Below are 17,761 nucleotides of genomic sequence, written 5' to 3' on the forward strand. Positions count from 1 at the left end.
GGGGGACTGAGAGAGAAAGGAGAGAGCGCTCCCAAGAAACAATGGAACTGCGAAAACCGGGGACGTTACGGAAAGAAAGGGGGAATAGGCCTGTATTAGATTTTAAGGTTTCCCAGCTGGCGGAAAGCGGGAGGTGAGGAATTCTCGCGAGATCTCGAGACCTAGACCTGGCTAGGGTAATAGCGGAGGACAGGGGAAGTGGAACTCAAGCGAACTAGGACAGCATTTGGCGCTCTCAGTGCCAAGGTAGGACGACGAGCCGGGGACGCGACCGACTAGGAAATCCCGCGAGGTTAGGACTAAACGAGAGCGCAGTAGCTAGGCAGAAGTCGTAGCGGCGGGAGGAGTGCGGGTGTGAGAGGGAGGGCACACGTCTTACGTGCTGACGTAGCAGCCGTTCCAGCGGGTATATTAGATCCGTGGCCGCGCTGTGCGCCTCAGAGCCGCAGTTCTCCCGTGAGAGGGCCTTTGCGGTGAGCCAAACACATTAGCTCAGCAGCGGAAGACTCCGAGTTCTCGGTACTCTTCAGGGATGAGTCATGTGGCGGTGGAAAATGCGCTCGGGCTGGACCAGCAGGTGAGCCGCAAGGAGCCTACCAGGGTTGTTGCCGCATGAATTCCCTCCCCTCACTTAACCTGGTTTGTGGCGCAGTGCTAGCTGGTATCCTCAGTTCCCATTTGCTGGGTCCCTCGGGCTGGTGAGTGTGAATGCCCCAGGGCTGTGGGGGAACGGGAAGGTGACAGGAATGCTACTTGTAGCTGTCGCTGGGGCCCCTGCTTGGCTCGCGGTATTGTCCCCGGTCTGAGCACAATGGCGGCTTTTGTGTGTGCGTGCGCAGGCGGGCGGAGGGGGAGGGGGCGCGCGCTCTTGCGGAGGCGCGCACGCGCGAACCTCGACTGACTAGTGACCCTTGGGGGGGGGGGGTGGCGCGGCGGTTCTCGAATGGGGACCTTTTTGGTCCTGAGGGCTCCGGCGCTCGCGGCGTGCGCGGCTCGGATTCCTGTCAGAGCCGAGCGGCGTTGGCGTGTGTGTGTGCACGCGCGTGTGAGCGGGAGGAGGAACGCGGCCCTGGAATGTGGGAGGGGGCGGCGCGGGGGGTGGCCTTCGCGCGGGGTAATGGCGGCGGCCTCCTTTGTGTGGTGTCGGGTGGCTGGGCGGCGCTGCGGCCCAAGAGCGGGAGAGGCCGGGCCGCCGAGGGCCCGGAAACGGGGATGGATGGGCATCTTGTTCCTCCCGGGCTTCCTTCCGCAGGCCTTTTTCGCTCCAGCCCGGCTTCCGCAGGCCGGGAGCCACGGCCCGTGAGGCCGCGTTTCCGGAGTGGAAAGTTTTGTGACGCAGAAGATTAGGGGGGGAGGGGGGAAGGAGGGGAGAGGGGGAAGGGGGGGAAGGGAGGGAGGGAGGGAGGGAAGAATGGGCCGCTGCGTGCGCGGTGGCGCCGGGCTCTAGAGTTCGAGGTTGAACGCGGTGGGGAGACGTCAGGGGGGTTTGCGGCCGCCCCGCTTCACATGCTCACGGTAGTCACTGTGTGGCGATTTAGCCCAGGGCCGCGCGTCGTTTGGGGGGAGGGGGTGCCACGGAGTGTACGAGTGTCCTCAGGGTTAGGCCACTTTGATGCCGGCGTTTGATTAGGGACCCGGCCAGAGGAAAACACCCGGAATGTGGTTTGGGGAGAAATAAACAATTTTGTTGTTGACTTGTTGCTGCTTGTGGACTGAAATTTTGAAATAGGTCAGAGACTCCGGGTCTGTCGTCTTAACCGGAACGCCCTCTTCTAAGGGTTTAGAGGTAGAGGAGAGGTTCTGGGCTGAGGTGGCAGGAAGTCTGCATCCCTCAGCAACAGTGGCACCGCGCTCTTCAGTGCGATGTTTGTTGCTTTTAAGTAAACTTCTGCCTACCACGAGCTCCGAAATTCTGAAACGAAGTCGAGTGACGCAAATGAATTGTCAGTAGACTTTAATGTAGTCGTGTGTAATATGTTTTTAAGGACTTAGTGACCTGTTTTGGGGGGAGCATTTTTTCCATTAATGAATCAGTTTGAATTCTCCAAATTGCTGACGCGTCATATGTTAAATGGAGCAGAGACATAAAAAATCTCTTATCAAGAGCATAGGCTGTTCCCAGTTTTAACATTTGCCGTGTAGGTAGTGCTGTATTTAAGATTCTAGGCAGGAATGAAATTTGTAATCGAAGTAATTGGAAAAAGTATGCAGAGTCGTTAGAATTAAGCAGCAAGCTAATTTCACAACTGAGAAAATTGCAATAACGTAATCCTAACAGTTTACAGTAGCATTTAGTGTTTGCCAAGTGTAAAATTAATAACAAAACGTACTGCAACAAGTGCAAAAAGAAAGTTTGTTCCTATTGTGCGTTAAAGTATCAGTCTGTTGCTGAGATAACTAGTGCCGAGAAAACATGACAGCATTTTTGCTGATAGGAATTAGGAAATGAGCTGCTTTACCATACTCACTTGTTTTCAAGATTTAGCATCTGCTTCCAATTTTCGGTGCCTCCATTGATGATGCTTGCAATTTGACAGTATAACCATGAGCTTTTAACAGAGAACTTAAACGTTATGGTATAGCGTATCACCTTTGCAAACAGGTGGCAATAGTGCTGTGACTGGGTACATTAAAAAAATGAAACACTGCTTTTGGCACATATAGTTTTCCCCCTATTGCTTGTAAATAGTTTGCTTAGTTATTACAGAATGCGACGAAGATAGATCTCTTTTTTAGAATGTTGAGGCTTTGAGCTACCAGTGTAAAGGGACGGGTAGACGTGGAGATAAAGGCAGTAAAATGTGTCCTACTCATTAAGGACACTAAATGCCAGTTGTGCCATTTATGTCGGAAGTGTTCTGAACTTAACTGTGAAAGTGGGAGAACAAGTAGGTACCTACTTCATAGGGTTGTGCTTAGTAGTGCTCAGTAAGTGGTGGTTATATTAATTTTTGTTCTGAAGAGTGCTACTCTAATTTAAAATATTTGTGCAGTATTTAGGGATAAAGGAACTACAAAATGGTCGATAAAATTTTTGTTCTGACATTCTTCAGGTGTGCTTTGTAGGTTTAAAATAATTCCAAGTAGAAAGCTGGGGGCATTGAAAACATTTGTTTCCAAATGTTTGGAGCTAAAATGAATCCAATGACTATTTGACATTTTAAAATAATTTAAATTTCTTGAACTTTTACTATGGAAAACATTACAGGGAAGATTCATTTTGAATGAATGACTTAAATTTGGACCCAGTTTCTCCTGGATAGCACCACCATCTTGGTGTGGTACCTTCTGCAGTATATACAGTAGTACTGTAGTAAAGTTATTTTGCATTTGCTTACAACCTAATTGTCTCCGAAGCACATTCCTAGTCACATTCTCCTTAAGAGTTTCACATCCCGGGTGAGGCAGACAGGGCAACTAGTGCTAGTAAATGCTAGAGAGCAAGACTAGTTTTCTCTTAGTGTAATATTTCTGCACATGGGCTGCTAACCAAAGTTTAACTCTTTTCTAGTTTGCTGGCCTAGACCTGAACTCTTCTGATAATCAGAGTGGAGGAAGTACCGCCAGCAGTAAGTAAAACATTTTATGGATTTACTGTGAATATTAGGGCTTTTTAAAAAAAATTATTTCATTGAAATACAGTTGATTTACAATGCTGTGTTACTGAGTATTAGAGCTTTAATACCTTAATATTTCGTTGGATTTGTTTAAAATTTAAGAATTTCTCTGCCAGTTTTTACTGTGTAAAGAATTAGGTGGGTAGCATTGGGGGTTTTTTTTTTTTTTTTTTTTTTTCTTTTTGGCCGTACCGTGCAGCATGCAGGATCTTAGTTCCCCAACCAGGGGTACAACCCATGCCCCTTGCAGTGGAAGTCCCACTTTGTGGTCTTTTTATAACAGAACGGAATAGTTTTCTTGAATGAAAACAATCATTAAGGACCTTATACAAAACACAAATTATCTCTAGAAGGGTTTGATTATGTCTATTATGAATCCTGAGCCCAGCTTAAAGGTGATGGGAATGTGTATATCACTATTAGAGTGAATCTACCAGAATTAAACTGAATAAAGGGAACATTCACATTCATCAGCTACAGCTATCCCTTTCCCATGAAGAACATGAGACTTAATAATAGAACAAGGCTAGGGACTTCCCTGGTGGCCCAGTGGTTAAGAATCTGCACTCCCAATGCAGGGGGCCCGGGTTCGATCCCTGGTCAGGGAACTAGATCCTGCATGCCACAACTAAAGATCCCGCATGTTGTAACTAAGACCTGGTGCGGCCAAATAAATAAATATTTAAAAAAAAAATAATAGAACAAGGCCATAATGAATCTTGGGGTGGTGGTTAGGATTTTAAATGCTGAATTGTTGTATTCTTTTGAAAAGTTAGATATAGAAGTTTTATTTAATTTTTTTTTTCTTAAAAGGGTTTTTTGGATACTTGGTAGAGATTAGTATTAACGTGTAGGGGATCTTGGTGGTTTATTATTGGCAATAGACCTGCTTTTGGCTCAGGTCTCTTCCTACCCTATTAACCAAAAAGAGGAAAAAAAAATGTGTATCGGCTGTATGTAAGGTCTAAAAGCACCATTTCTTCAAGCTCTCTTTGTTGCATAGTAAAGGGCAGGTCTTCATTTTTAGGCAAGGAGGGCCTCACTGGGCACAGTTACTTGTATTTGTTTTAAATTTCACTTTATTTGGCATGCTGAGAATCATTTAGGACTTGATCATTCTAATGGAGATCTTTAATAATTAATTCAACCCAGAAGTGAAAAAGTTAAATTGCAGATTAACTAGTAATAAAACAAGTTGACTTTACTTGGTGGATATATACATTATTTGCTTTTGATTCTCATCCATTGTCTAGGCTGTATTCTTGTGCATACAGAAAAACAGTTGACTTTCCTTAAATTCTGCAAGTCTCGAATTAAAATTCACAGTTCCTTGAAATCATTCCCCCTCTTGCAACTTTCCTATGTTACATATGTATTCTATGTCTTGGAACTTAACCAGGGTAGAAACAAAAAAACCTCTTAGTGGCTAGTTACATGTTTATTACTTTTGGGTTGTTACAGTAACACTTCTGCTACATGTTAAATGATTTATTAATGTTTGTTACATGTTTTTTAGGTTGTTGTAGTAATACTTAACGTTGTAACTCTTTTGTTAGTTTGTGACAATTCTCTGAAATCATAGCAGGCCTTTTAAAATATTGTGTTAAATTAACCACTAGTGACAAGTTAAATTTATGTATTTGTAGATTTCAACTATTAGGTTCCAAGTCAAACCTAGGGAAAGGGAAAGTTCTCCTTTCCCTTTTAAAATTCTACTTATTAACGCAATAACCCGTTTAAAATAAAAGTAGATTTTTTTTTTCCCCACTTCTCAATTTCCAAGTACATAGTCAGACTGGAGGACTATAGATTTAAAAAATTTCTTTCCAGGACTGTTTTTTAATAGCACAAATTTTGGCCAAAAAGCTTTAACTTAAAGTTTTATGGAATATGAAGTTTAACTTTGTTAATTTCTTTTAGAAGGGCGCTATATTCCTCCTCACTTAAGGAACAGAGAAGCTACTAAAGGTACGTCCTTTGAACAACTTGGTATACCTAATTCTTGCTGCATTTAGAAGTTGGAGCCTAGGGAAAATGAGACACCTGGAGAAGTCTGTAAACATTGTGCCTCACCTCTGCTACTGGCAGAACTATTTCAGATATTAGGGTTTACTCATTTTGGAAAAACTCATCTAATGTCAGACAGTGGAAAACTGCATTGCCTATGTCAAACTCTTCTGAGGCCAAGGGCATGGTTTTGTACAATTTCACTAGTCTTGTGCTTAACCTGTGTTTGTAATCATTCACAGCATGATTTCAATTTGAAAAAGGTGATTGGGCACCCATTACTGTGTAAACCAAACTGCTGCATAGTGATGACAACCCAGTTATTTCTGTCTTGCAGAGGTGCCAAAATGAAGATGGGGTTATTGGGGAATAGTTAACAAGCATTGGGCACGCTCCCAATAGATGGGAGTGATTCTCTGGCTTCATCTCCTTGCCTTAACTGCTTCATTTGAAGGGTCTTGTCTAAAAGGTATCACAACAGCTGGTCTTTTCCCATTAACTTTGTAAATAAGTGACAGAGAACTAGTATATGGCTCATATTATGGGACAATTGGACAATTGTTTGGGTGCTGTGTATTCCATAAAATAGGTGATCTGAGATTTGGAGGAAAAGGGGAAGGTCAGGAAAACTGAAGGTCAAGAAGAGGGAAGATAGTGGATAAGGAAGGCAGGATTGGAAGGGTGGAGAGTCCACAGAAGCACATGGTTTGCTGTCGTTTCTCCATATCCATAGGTAGTCCGTGTTAGCTTCACTGTCCCTGGCAATACATGGAATATAAAATCTGTATTATAATTTCTTAGCTATCATATCATTGCTTTTTTTTTTTTTTTTGGATTCCATAGGTATTTATTTGTAGCCAGCATTCACTTTGTCTACTGTAAGATAAACCCTATATCAAATGCTATTAATACACCATCTTATTTAACCTTTATAACAAACCATCTGATATTTATCATCAGTCCTGTTTTACAGATATCATATCATTGCTTTTATTTACTGTAGAGTCTTTATCGTCATGGGTGCTCATTTCTTAGAATGCAGTAGCTGAAATTGACTCCTGTGTATATTTAGTGCTTTTCTCCCTTCGTTGCAATGACAGGAATCAGCAGGGAGAGAGGCAGTATCATATAGGAGTTAGAGCTGAAAGAGATCTTAGAAATCTAACTCAGCTCTTTATTGGTAGCTAAGACTGTTGATCACCTGGCTGGTAGAGGCAGGAGGTGGAAGGAAAGTAACTTAACTTATAAACTATCTCTGACTGTTTAATAAAGTGTCACTGAAGCTAGTTAAACCCTCTACTTGTCTTTAAACCGTCTACCTGTTGGGATAATTTACACCTTTGTCATCCCCTCTTACTGAATGTTTATAGCTGTACCCTAGGAACCTGTCTACACTGAGTTGTGTAGGGATGAGGATTTTCCTTTTTTCTATATATTCCTAATTCTCATCTGGTAGTATGTACTTCATGTGAACAGAGCACTGTTCTTAAACTTTTTACTATTGAAACTAAGAAATACTGTATTAAACCAAGTAAACTGACATTCTTAATGTTTTAAATGAATGTCACTTTTAAGAGACATTGAAATAATGGTAACTCCTAGTAAACTCATTCACACTTATAAAATGAATGGAAGTTAAATTGTGATGGTCATGTAACAATACCATAATCATTGTGTTACAGGCAAAGCTATTGACCTTTTAGAAGTGGTATTCATTCAGAACATTTTCAGACTGTCGATTGCTTTGTTTAGTGCACAGTATATTCTAGTGCCGTGGTAGGAATATTTCCATTGTCCCTCTGGTCCAGAGATGGGATAGTCAGTTAGAGGGCTTCAGATTCGGAAACATGTTTTAAAGTATTGTCATTTTCTAAATAATATAATAAAATGGGTTTGCCTTTTTTTTTTTTTTTTGGAAGGATTCTATGATAAAGACAGTTCAGGGTGGAGTTCTAGTAAAGATAAGGATGCATACAGCAGTTTTGGTTGCCGTAGTGATTCAAGAGGGAAGTCTAGTTTCTTCAGTGATCGTGGAAGTGGATCAAGGGGAAGGTGAGTGATTTCTTATTTTCTTGCCTTTTTTACATGTACAATACAACAATTTAGAAATTGGTATTATGTCTGTTTAATCATATTTATGTATTAACTGTAAGAGGTCTACTAAATTGAACTTGTTATTCAAGAATTAGAAGAACATGCCTTTTGGCATAATGAAATCAGTTATTTTTATATTTCTCTGGTTTTACATATTCTACTTAAAAGAGTTTTAGTGAATGGCCTAATTTGGTTGACATTTTCGTGGATATTCTATATGACGAGTTTTAAACACCTTATATTTTTGATTACACAAGTGTGGTGAACTGACCTCATGCGCCTAATAGCTGTGGTTAGTCCTCTGTGTCCTGATTTTTCGAAAACAGGCCTAAAACTAAAAACATCTTAATTCAGGTAAGGATTATTTTCTACCTTTTTATCCAAAGTTTGTCACACAGGTGAATTGTCCTTTAAGTAGCATCCTGATATAACTGGGACAATTGATACTTGGTGTGATACTTTCCTCTTTTCCCTACCACTAGAAATATTTGGATGAGAACATTTAAAGGTGTAAGTTATATGTTGGTTTCATGTGTATAAGACTGATTCTTCCCCCTCCCCCCGCCCCTCCCAAGCGTAGTTTGTTTTTATTGAACTACAGTTGATTTACAATACTCTATTAGTTTCAAGTATAAAGACGTGATTCAATTTCAACATGTATGACGCCTGTGTAGGCTGTGTAATAAGAATAAAGAAGGATACTGAATTTAGAAAATATGTAAATGATACAATCTGGTTAGAGGGCCTTATTTGTCAAATAAGAGTAAGCCTGAGCTGGACTGTTGACATCCTTGAAATTAGCCATAATGAACTTCTCTTCAGGCACAGTTCTAGAGTAGTGGTAGGAATCTGATAATGGTTAAATGATAAGATTCTGATTAATTGCTTGTGCTGTTCAGGTTTGATGATCGTGGACGAGGTGACTATGACAGCATTGGCAGCCGTGGTGAAAGAGGTGGCTTTGGAAAATATGAACGTGGCGGAAATAGTCGCTGGTGTGACAAATCAGATGAAGATGATTGGTCAAAACCACTCCCGCCAAGTGAACGCTTGGAACAGTAAGTTTTTGAAATGTATGTTAATTGTGATGAAGCCTTATTGGCTAGTATAACAAACTTACAGATCTTCTGATTTCAGAGAACTTTTTTCTGGAGGCAACACCGGGATTAACTTTGAAAAATACGATGACATTCCAGTTGAGGCAACAGGCAACAACTGTCCTCCACACATTGAAAGTGTAAGTATTTTTGCTTGACCTTTAAGACAGAGGGAAGTGTAAGTATTTTCACAGCACATCAAGATAAGATGGGCTTCCTAAAGGCCTATATAGACCATGCCTGCTTTGTGTTAACAATCTTTTAAAGTTACTCTAAAAGCCTGCCTCGTTGGTTTGTGGAAAGGGGGAGATTGAGTTCAATGTTACCATTACTAAAATTTGAAATAGAAAATAGGTCAGACATGGGAGGAACCCAAAACTTTTCCAGTGTAGGTTAAGCTTAGGGGGTTGTTGTTGTTGTTTTTTCCCCCTGCCCCTCAAAATGTTAACACGATAACTTTTATTTAAAGCAGCTGTAAACTAAAGTACAAGTTGGTTGATAGGGGTTTTTTCCCCCATTGTATTTGTATAAAGCAAAATGGCTCCAGGTAGCATTTCTACCTATTTAACCCTGATGAATTTCTTGATAGTTCAGTGATGTTGAGATGGGAGAAATTATTATGGGAAACATTGAGCTTACTCGCTACACTCGTCCGACTCCAGTGCAAAAGCATGCTATTCCTATTATCAAAGAGAAGAGAGACTTGATGGCTTGTGCCCAAACAGGTAAGCAGACTTGATAAAGTAAAAAGTTGTCCAGAATACCTTAACTCTGCTTGCTCTCATAAAACCAATACCAAAAAAATACGCCTGAAGTATCTAAGTTTCATGAGGAAGCTCGAGTCCTGTTTGTAGCCTGACTAGTACACTTTGATATAGATAAGGAGTAGCTGGATGGTATCTCTTTTGTCTTAGCCCTTTGTATCCTGTATTACCTCTAGTGTTTCCATTAGGGTGTCTTGGGGATAGCCTATAGAAAGTCATGACCCTGATATTGCTGCAACAGGGATAGGTTATTGTGATTGCAGTGGTGGGAAAGTTAGCACTATAACATTATTGTATCTGGGATAAGAAGGATAAGATTAGAGAATAGCTTGCGATCCATGGGAATGTGGCCAAGGGAAGGGTCCTTACTTCCCATCTTTTGGGAATGGGGGTAGTTATAGCCTCTGAATTGAGAACAGGCTTTATTATATCTGTGTGAGTTTGGCCAGTTTGAAAGAGTGACAAGATTCTCCCAATAAAAATATATGGCACTTGAATAATTTGGTATCTTTCTTTCCCTATGGAAGAGTGAGAATGTCATCCTTTATACATTATCAGTATGTACAGTACCTTCAAGGAAGTGTTAAAAAAATTGAAATTGACACCAGTTTTGAGACAGAATTCCTGCTCTCTTTGCACAAATGCGAAGAAGTGAATACTACTACATTGTGAGTGACCAGAGTTTGGTATACATTTTCTGTAAATGAACAAAATATTTTTTTGGATTATGGACCATGTGGTCTCTGTTGCAACCATTCAGCTCTGCTGTTGTATGAAGGCAGCCATAGATGATATGTAAAATTATTGGTCACAGCTATATTCCAGTAAAGCTTTATTTACAAAGATACAGGTTGGGCCTTAGTTTGCTAACTCCTATTACAGATTGATCAGTTGTCACTTGGTATTTTTTTAATTAGCCATTAATTTTTAGAAAATTAATTTGGGAATAAAGTAAAATTGCTAATTAATTGTTAAGTTGTTGGGCAGTTAAAAAAAAAAACACTGTCATCTACCAATATATATTCAAAAATAATAAGCAGGTTTTTCTGTGGTTAAATGAATATGCTTTCTTTTAAACAGGGTCTGGAAAAACTGCAGCATTTCTTTTGCCCATCTTGAGTCAGATTTATTCTGATGGTCCAGGCGAGGCTTTGAGGGCCATGAAGGTAAATATTTCTATATAAAGTGGGAAATGATTGTAGAACCTTGTAGGTAGCTGTTGAGAAAGCTTTCTAAATGACAGTAAGACTTGTATTCTAACCTATATAATTAGAAACAGTTTTTACATATCATCCGTGAATTACAGAAGGGAATTATGTGTAATGAACCTTTAAAAAAGGATGTTAAGAGTTTAACTTATAAATTATTTCTTAGGAAAATGGACGGTATGGGCGCCGCAAACAATACCCAATCTCCTTGGTGTTAGCACCAACTAGAGAATTGGCTGTACAGATCTACGAGGAAGCCAGGAAAGTAAGTATGCATTTCAGAGATCATCGGCTTTCTCATTGATTGTGATGCAGTGTTCTATGACCACGTAAAAATCTTGGCCTTAAAGTTGATAAAATTTCTTTGCTTACAGTTTTCATACCGATCTAGAGTTCGTCCTTGCGTGGTTTATGGTGGTGCTGATATTGGTCAGCAAATTCGAGACTTAGAACGTGGATGCCACTTGTTAGTAGCCACTCCAGGACGTCTAGTGGATATGATGGAAAGAGGGAAGATTGGATTAGACTTCTGCAAGTATGTTAATTTTTAAATGTGTGGAATGCATTAACTTAAAAAATTACTGGCCATTAGTTTTTTGGAACTTGTCCATAAATTTTAAGATGGAGAAGAGATTTATTTTAGTCTTCCAGCTTTTCCAGAAAGTTTGCTCATTGTAATTTTAATGTTGAAAAATCGGTGACATTTTAGTAGAGTCTGAGAATGACCAGACTTTGGGACCAGAGTCAAGTATAAGAGCTAATTTGGGTGTACTATCTTGGACCATTTATTTAGTGGCAAAGATCCTGTGCTTTGTCTCACGTACATGGGTCAAATTGTGTGGTGTGAGGAATTTAACTACCTGAATGAATAATTAATTGTGCTTATAGAAACAGCTGTATTAAAACTGTCTTTTCTCCTCAAATTCTAAACTGGATTTTTTTTTTTTTTTCATGGCAGATACTTGGTGTTAGATGAAGCTGATCGGATGTTGGATATGGGGTTTGAGCCTCAAATACGTAGAATCGTTGAACAAGATACTATGCCACCAAAGGGAGTTCGCCACACTATGATGTTTAGTGCTACTTTCCCGAAGGAAATACAGGTATTGTTTGATGCTGCAAATCTTATTTAGTTAGGAATTTGTTTATCTCAATAGATAATAAAATAATTTTTTTTTCTTTCAGATGCTTGCTCGTGATTTCTTGGATGAGTATATCTTTCTGGCCGTAGGAAGAGTTGGCTCTACCTCTGAGAACATCACACAGAAAGTAGTCTGGGTGGAAGAGTCAGACAAACGGTCATTTCTGCTTGACCTTCTAAATGCAACAGGTATAATTTTAGCATCACTCTGGTGGTTTAGGTAATAAATCCATTTGGATCACCTTTATTGCTTTTCCTCCTCATCCAAAACATTCTGTTGAAACGGTCTATTTTAATTGCCTCTATTTGCAAGTTTATTAAGTGCAAAGAGAACCAAGCCACTCTTAGTGACAGAAACCTTGTAATATTTTAACTTCAGGCAAAGATTCACTGACCTTAGTGTTTGTGGAGACCAAAAAGGGTGCAGATTCTCTAGAGGATTTCTTGTACCATGAAGGATATGCCTGTACGAGTATCCATGGAGACCGATCTCAGAGAGATAGAGAAGAGGCTCTTCACCAGTTCCGCTCAGGAAAAAGCCCGATTCTAGTGGCTACAGCAGTATGTATAATACAATCTTACTCTCAAGGTCGCCATGTTCAACTATTTGCTTTCTTTAAATGGACCATATGTAACAGAAGTTATTTTCTAGGTAGCAGCAAGAGGACTGGACATTTCAAATGTGAAACATGTTATCAATTTTGACTTGCCCAGTGATATTGAAGAATACGTACATCGCATTGGCCGTACAGGACGTGTAGGAAACCTTGGTAAGTGTGTGGTTACTTGATGGTGTGGTGGTTTCTGATTTTCAGTGTGATTCTTGCAGCAAAGAACTTTCAGGATCTTATTAGAAGAACTCCTATTTTCAAGGAATGCGATTAAGATATATCTTAGCAGAAGTGGAAGGAAAAGTCAGGGTTTGTTCAAAGAACTTTGAGTTGGTTAAATAGCAAATAGTAGTGCTTTTTTATAGTGCTGTTTTTTTAGTATTCTACTTAATACTCTAATATGAAAGTAATACTGTGCTACTTTATGGAAGACCTTAATTTATGTACTTTTTGGAACTGTTTTAGGCCTTGCCACCTCATTCTTTAATGAGAGGAACATAAATATTACCAAGGATTTGTTGGATCTTCTTGTTGAAGCTAAACAAGAAGTGCCATCTTGGTTAGAAAACATGGCTTATGAACACCACTACAAGGGTAGCAGTCGTGGACGATCCAAAAGGTGAGTTAACAAATGGTGTATAATGATGGGGATGGGTGCTATGTCCAAGGTTAACTTTTCAAGGTTATTTAAGTGACATTAAGTTGGTGTCAGCCTTTTCACAGCTAAGGCCTTTTAAAAATCACTATTAGGGAAGATAGGGCTGGATGGAATTGTTTGAATTGGAAAATCAGATATTGGTCATTGGGAAGTTTTAACAAGATTTGGGTTATCTGGTCGAAATTTCATCTTTATGTGAACTCTAACACATTTTGTCCTTGTAGTAGTAGATTCAGTGGAGGATTTGGTGCCAGAGACTATCGACAGAGTAGTGGTCCCAGCAGTTCCAGCTTTGGCAGCAGCCGCGCCAGCAGCAGCCGCAGTGGTGGAGGCGGCCATGGCAGCAGCAGAGGGTTTGGTGGAGGTAATGTTTATTTTTAACCTCATATCTTTGGGAAGGGGTTTTTTTTCTTTTCCATCTTTTTCAAAGCATAATTTAAAATATTGGGAAGTTCGGCCCTGTAGATTGCTTTCTGTAATTTTGCATCAAAAATAAAGAAGGGAAAGATTGTATTAAATAGTGGATGACTTAATTAATTTTTCTTTTTTTAAATCTTTCATTAGGTGGCTATGGAGGCTTTTACAACAGTGACGGATATGGAGGAAATTATAACTCCCAGGGGGTTGACTGGTGGGGTAACTGAACCTGCTTTGCAGTAGGTCACCCTGCCAAACAAGCTAATATGGAAACCACATGTAACTTAGCCAGACTATACCTTGTGTAGCTTCAAGAACTCGCAGTACATTACCAGCTGTGATTCTCCACTGAAATTTTTTTTTTAAGGGAGCTCAAGGTCACATGAAGAGTTGAAAGGAACAATCAGCAGCCCTGTTCAGAAGGTGGTTTGAAGACTTCATTGCTGTAGTTTGGATTAACTCCCCTCCCAACCCCCATCCCAAACTGCATTTATAATTTTGTGACTGAGGATCATTTGTTTGTTAATGTACTGTGCCTTTAACTTTAGACAACTTTTTATTTTGATGTCCTGTTGGCTCAGTAATGCTCAAGATACCAATTGTTTTGACAAAATAAATATACTGAACTTGGGCTAAAATCAAACCTTGGCACACAGGTGTGATACAACTTAACAGGAATCATCGATTCATCCATAAATATTATAAGGAAAAAACTTATGCGGTAGCCTGCATTAGGGCTTTTTGATACTTGCAGATTGGGGGAAAACAAACAACAAACGTCTTGAAGCATATTAATGGAATTAGTTTCTAATGTGGCAAACTGTATTAAGTTAAAGTTCTGATTTGCTCACTCTATCCTGGATAGGTATTTAGAACCTGATAGTCTTTAAACAAGCCATTCCAGTCATGATGAGGTGATGTATGAATACATGCATACATTCAAAGCACTGTTTTCAAAGTTAATGCAAGTAAATACAGCAATTCCTCTTTCAATGTTTAGGCAGATCATTAATTATGAGCTAGCCAGATGTGGGCATACTAACTATTACAGGGAAAGTTTAAAGGTCTGATAACTTGAGATAGGTTTTTAGGAGAATTCATCTACTTAGACTTTTTAAATGCCTGCCATAAATGAAACTGAAATGGTAGAATGGCTGACCACAGCAATGACCAGCCCTCATTAGGGCCCTGGATGATTTTTGGTCTAATAACGCATGCTAGTGTTGATGTTTTTTGGTCAAGAGGGTATGAACAGGAAGAATTAATGCAGCAGGCTTTATTTTAAATGCCGATTTACATTACTCTGTTCAAGCTGCGTTGAGATGTTAAACTGGCTTACTATAGACTTTGTAAAAATGGCTCCAGAAGAGTAACAAACTGAAATCTTTGAGATCACACAGGTTGGAAATATGTACATAACTGCACAAGGTGTCAATTCTGCTATACAGTGCAGTTTTAGTCAGTTTTAGTTGCATAGGTTTCCATTGTATTTATAGTCTGTTTATGCTAAATCTGGCCAAAGATGAGCATTGTCCACCACTAAAATGCCTCTGCCACTTTGAATTCTGTGCTAATTTTGTGGCCAGAATGCGGTGATCAAAACGCTCAATCTTTTTACAGTGGCATAGGAAGATGGCAAAAATTTCCTAAAGTGCAATAGATTTTCAAGTGTATTGTGCCTTGTTCTAAAACTTTTATTAAGTAGGTGCACTTGACAGTATTGAGGTCATTTGTTATGGTGCTATTTCAATTAGTCTAGGTTTAGGCCCTTGTACATTTTGCCCATAACTTTTTACAAAGTACTTCTTTTATTGCACATTCAGAGAATTTTATATATATGTCTTGTGTGCGTGTCCTTATACTTCCAATCTTATTTTGTCTCTTGGAGATTGTTGAACGCAGCTTGTCTAGGAAGGGGATGGGACTAGATTCTAAAATTTATTTGGGACCATGGGAATGATAGTTGGGAAGAAAACTATTTGCACACGACAGATTTCTAGATACTTTTTGCTGCTAGTTTTATGTAATATTTATTGAACATTTTGACAAATATTTATTTTTGTAAGCCTAAAAGTGATTCTTTGAAAGTTTAAAGAAACTTGACCAAAAGACAGTACAAAAACACTGGCACTTGAATGTTGAATGTCACCGTATGCGTGAAATTATATATTTCGGGGTAGTGTGAGCTTTTAATGTTAAGTCATATTAAACTCTTAAGTCAAATTAAGCAGACCCGGCATTGGCAGTGTAGCCATAACTTTCTGATGTTAGTAAAAATAAAATTGGCGACTTTAAATTGAATCATGCCAAGGTTTTGATACACTTGTCTTAAGATATTAATGAAACACTTCAAAACACTGATACGAAGTGTCCAGATTCTCAGATATTGTGTGAGTTTTGTTTCGTTGTGTGTATTTTTTTTTTTTTCAGTGAATGTCTGGCTCATTGCAATCCTCAAACATGTGGTTATCTTTGTTGTATTGGCATAATCAGTGACTTGTACATTCAGTGATAGCATTTGAGCAAGTTTTATCAGCAAGCAATATTTTCAGTTATAAGGTTTCAAAAATCACATAAGATGGATTTAAACTTGCTGAATGTGAAGATTGAACCTCAAGTCACTGTAGCTTTAGTAATTGCTTATTGTATTAGTTTAGATGCTAGCACTGCATGTGCTGTGCATATTCTGATTTTATTAAAATAAAAAGTTGAACTGCACAGTTTCTTTTGGTGTTGTCAATTGTGGTTTATTATTAGAGGTGAAAATAAAGTTGTGCTCTTGCCTGAAGAGTTAGTTGTAAGATGTAATTTTTTGGGTTGCCATCCAGTGCTGATTTTGAAATGCCTCCTGGATACAGAATTACTCTGGTGCAATTTTAATAAATGATGAAGATGGTGTGTGTTTGGAGTAGAGTGAAAAAAGGATTTTTGTAATAGATGGAAATCTAAAAGGTTCTTATACACCTTATTGATTATAGTTTGAAATTTATGGGGAGGGGAATCTCTGTTCTTGGAAGCACTTGATACAAAGGATGGTTGAACAGTGGAAAAATGAATTGGGTAAAAATCAAATGTATTAGTAATCTAACAAGTGTGGTAAGTACTTAGGGATAAGAATGTATTTGGGGTCAGGTTGATAGAGATGGCCTGGGTGTGCCTTGTCTACCTTTAGTTTTATTTGCTGACATCCAGTTTCACCACACATTGCTGCAGGCAGCTGCTGCCAGTTAACAGGAGATGATACGAGAGCCTTAACTGGATAACTTCTAACAAGTTGTGATGAACCAAATTAAACGGTTATTCTGGTTTTGGGGGTCAAAAATGGTCAAATGTTGGCAATTTGGTATGGCTTCACTTAATGAAAGTACATGTATTCACCTTTTGTTGCAGTTTTGAGTTCTAGTTTTACAGTATGATTAAGAACTTTTTTGCATTGTAAAGACATACTTGGTTCTGGATAGTTATATTTTCGGAGCTTATCAGTTGTAATTTCAGAGCAGCAAGCCTAAATTTGTAGGGCAGAATTTTGGAGCATAATATGCTATACTGATTTTGGAGATAGGAAGGTAGTTGAGTCAACTTAATCAAAAGCGTGGAAAGAGGTTGCCTTAGAATGGCAAGATGGAAAAGAGTCAAATGGCTGAAGGTGGTTCAAATAGAGTGAAATTGGATTCTAAGCGTGGTTCACTGGCCCTTTTATGTAAATTATGAGGAGTGAACACTTAAGATAACTGCTCTGGAGGAACTGCCTAAATTCTTGAGATTATTTCTAGTCTAGCAGATGTTTACCCAAGTTTATTAACATTTCTGTAGATACTTAAATACATAAATTCATTATTTCCCCACTTTTAAAGTGTTCCTGGGTTCGTTCCATCTCTCAGCTGAATTTCAACATCATATTTTTCAAAAAACGATTTACAGGGGTCATGTTTGAAAATATCCAGTGTCTTGATGCTTAGACATAAATTTGTTCCGATGGCTTTTTTTCTTGCCCTCTTTAAGTGACCCGGTTGAAGTGGTCACAGGTGCATTCTGAAGTTCAGTAACTTAAGATATCTGGGTGTTGACTGCTCTTAATCCCCCTCTCCACCAGATTGCAGAGATTTCATTCACTGCAGTTACGGGTTCAGTTTGGGATTTTTTTTTT

At 39.3% G+C, this 17,761-nt stretch overlaps 1 protein-coding gene across 4 annotated transcripts; it reads left to right on the forward strand.

Moving 5' to 3' along the window:
• Positions 1–420: 420 nt before the first annotated feature.
• DDX3X (DEAD-box helicase 3 X-linked) lies at positions 421–16,332 on the forward strand. Of its 4 annotated transcripts, none has more exons than XM_082378159.1 (17): positions 421–577; positions 3,512–3,569; positions 5,538–5,585; positions 7,544–7,676; positions 8,618–8,776; positions 8,841–8,955; positions 9,405–9,540; positions 10,660–10,745; positions 10,954–11,052; positions 11,162–11,322; positions 11,746–11,890; positions 11,973–12,117; positions 12,308–12,489; positions 12,581–12,698; positions 13,005–13,158; positions 13,422–13,561; positions 13,762–16,332. In XM_082378159.1, the coding sequence occupies exons 1-17, from the start codon at positions 533–535 to the stop codon at positions 13,839–13,841; spliced, it is 2,004 nt and encodes a 667-aa protein (XP_082234285.1). In that variant the 5' UTR covers positions 421–532; the 3' UTR covers positions 13,842–16,332. The 4 variants fall into 4 exon arrangements, with proteins under 4 accessions (XP_082234285.1, XP_082234286.1, XP_082234287.1 ...); XM_082378160.1 differs by having other exon boundaries at positions 13,425–13,561; XM_082378161.1 differs by having other exon boundaries at positions 8,856–8,955.
• Positions 16,333–17,761: the final 1,429 nt, after the last annotated feature.

Source organism: Balaenoptera borealis (genome assembly GCF_965194805.1).
Source record: "Balaenoptera borealis genome assembly, chromosome: X".
NCBI classification, from domain to species: domain Eukaryota; kingdom Metazoa; phylum Chordata; class Mammalia; order Artiodactyla; family Balaenopteridae; genus Balaenoptera; species Balaenoptera borealis.

What these genes read in the sequence shown, in the direction of transcription:
- DDX3X (XM_082378159.1), top strand. Translation starts at nt 533, where the DNA reads ATGAGTCATGTGGCGGTGGAAAATGCGCTCGGGCTGGACCAGCAG. An exon ending in TGACCTTCTAAATGCAACAG is followed by an intron (nt 12,118 to 12,307) that starts GTATAATTTTAG and finishes TTTTAACTTCAG; the next exon opens with GCAAAGATTCACTGACCTTA. An exon ending in AGGACGTGTAGGAAACCTTG is followed by an intron (nt 12,699 to 13,004) that starts GTAAGTGTGTGG and finishes GAACTGTTTTAG; the next exon opens with GCCTTGCCACCTCATTCTTT.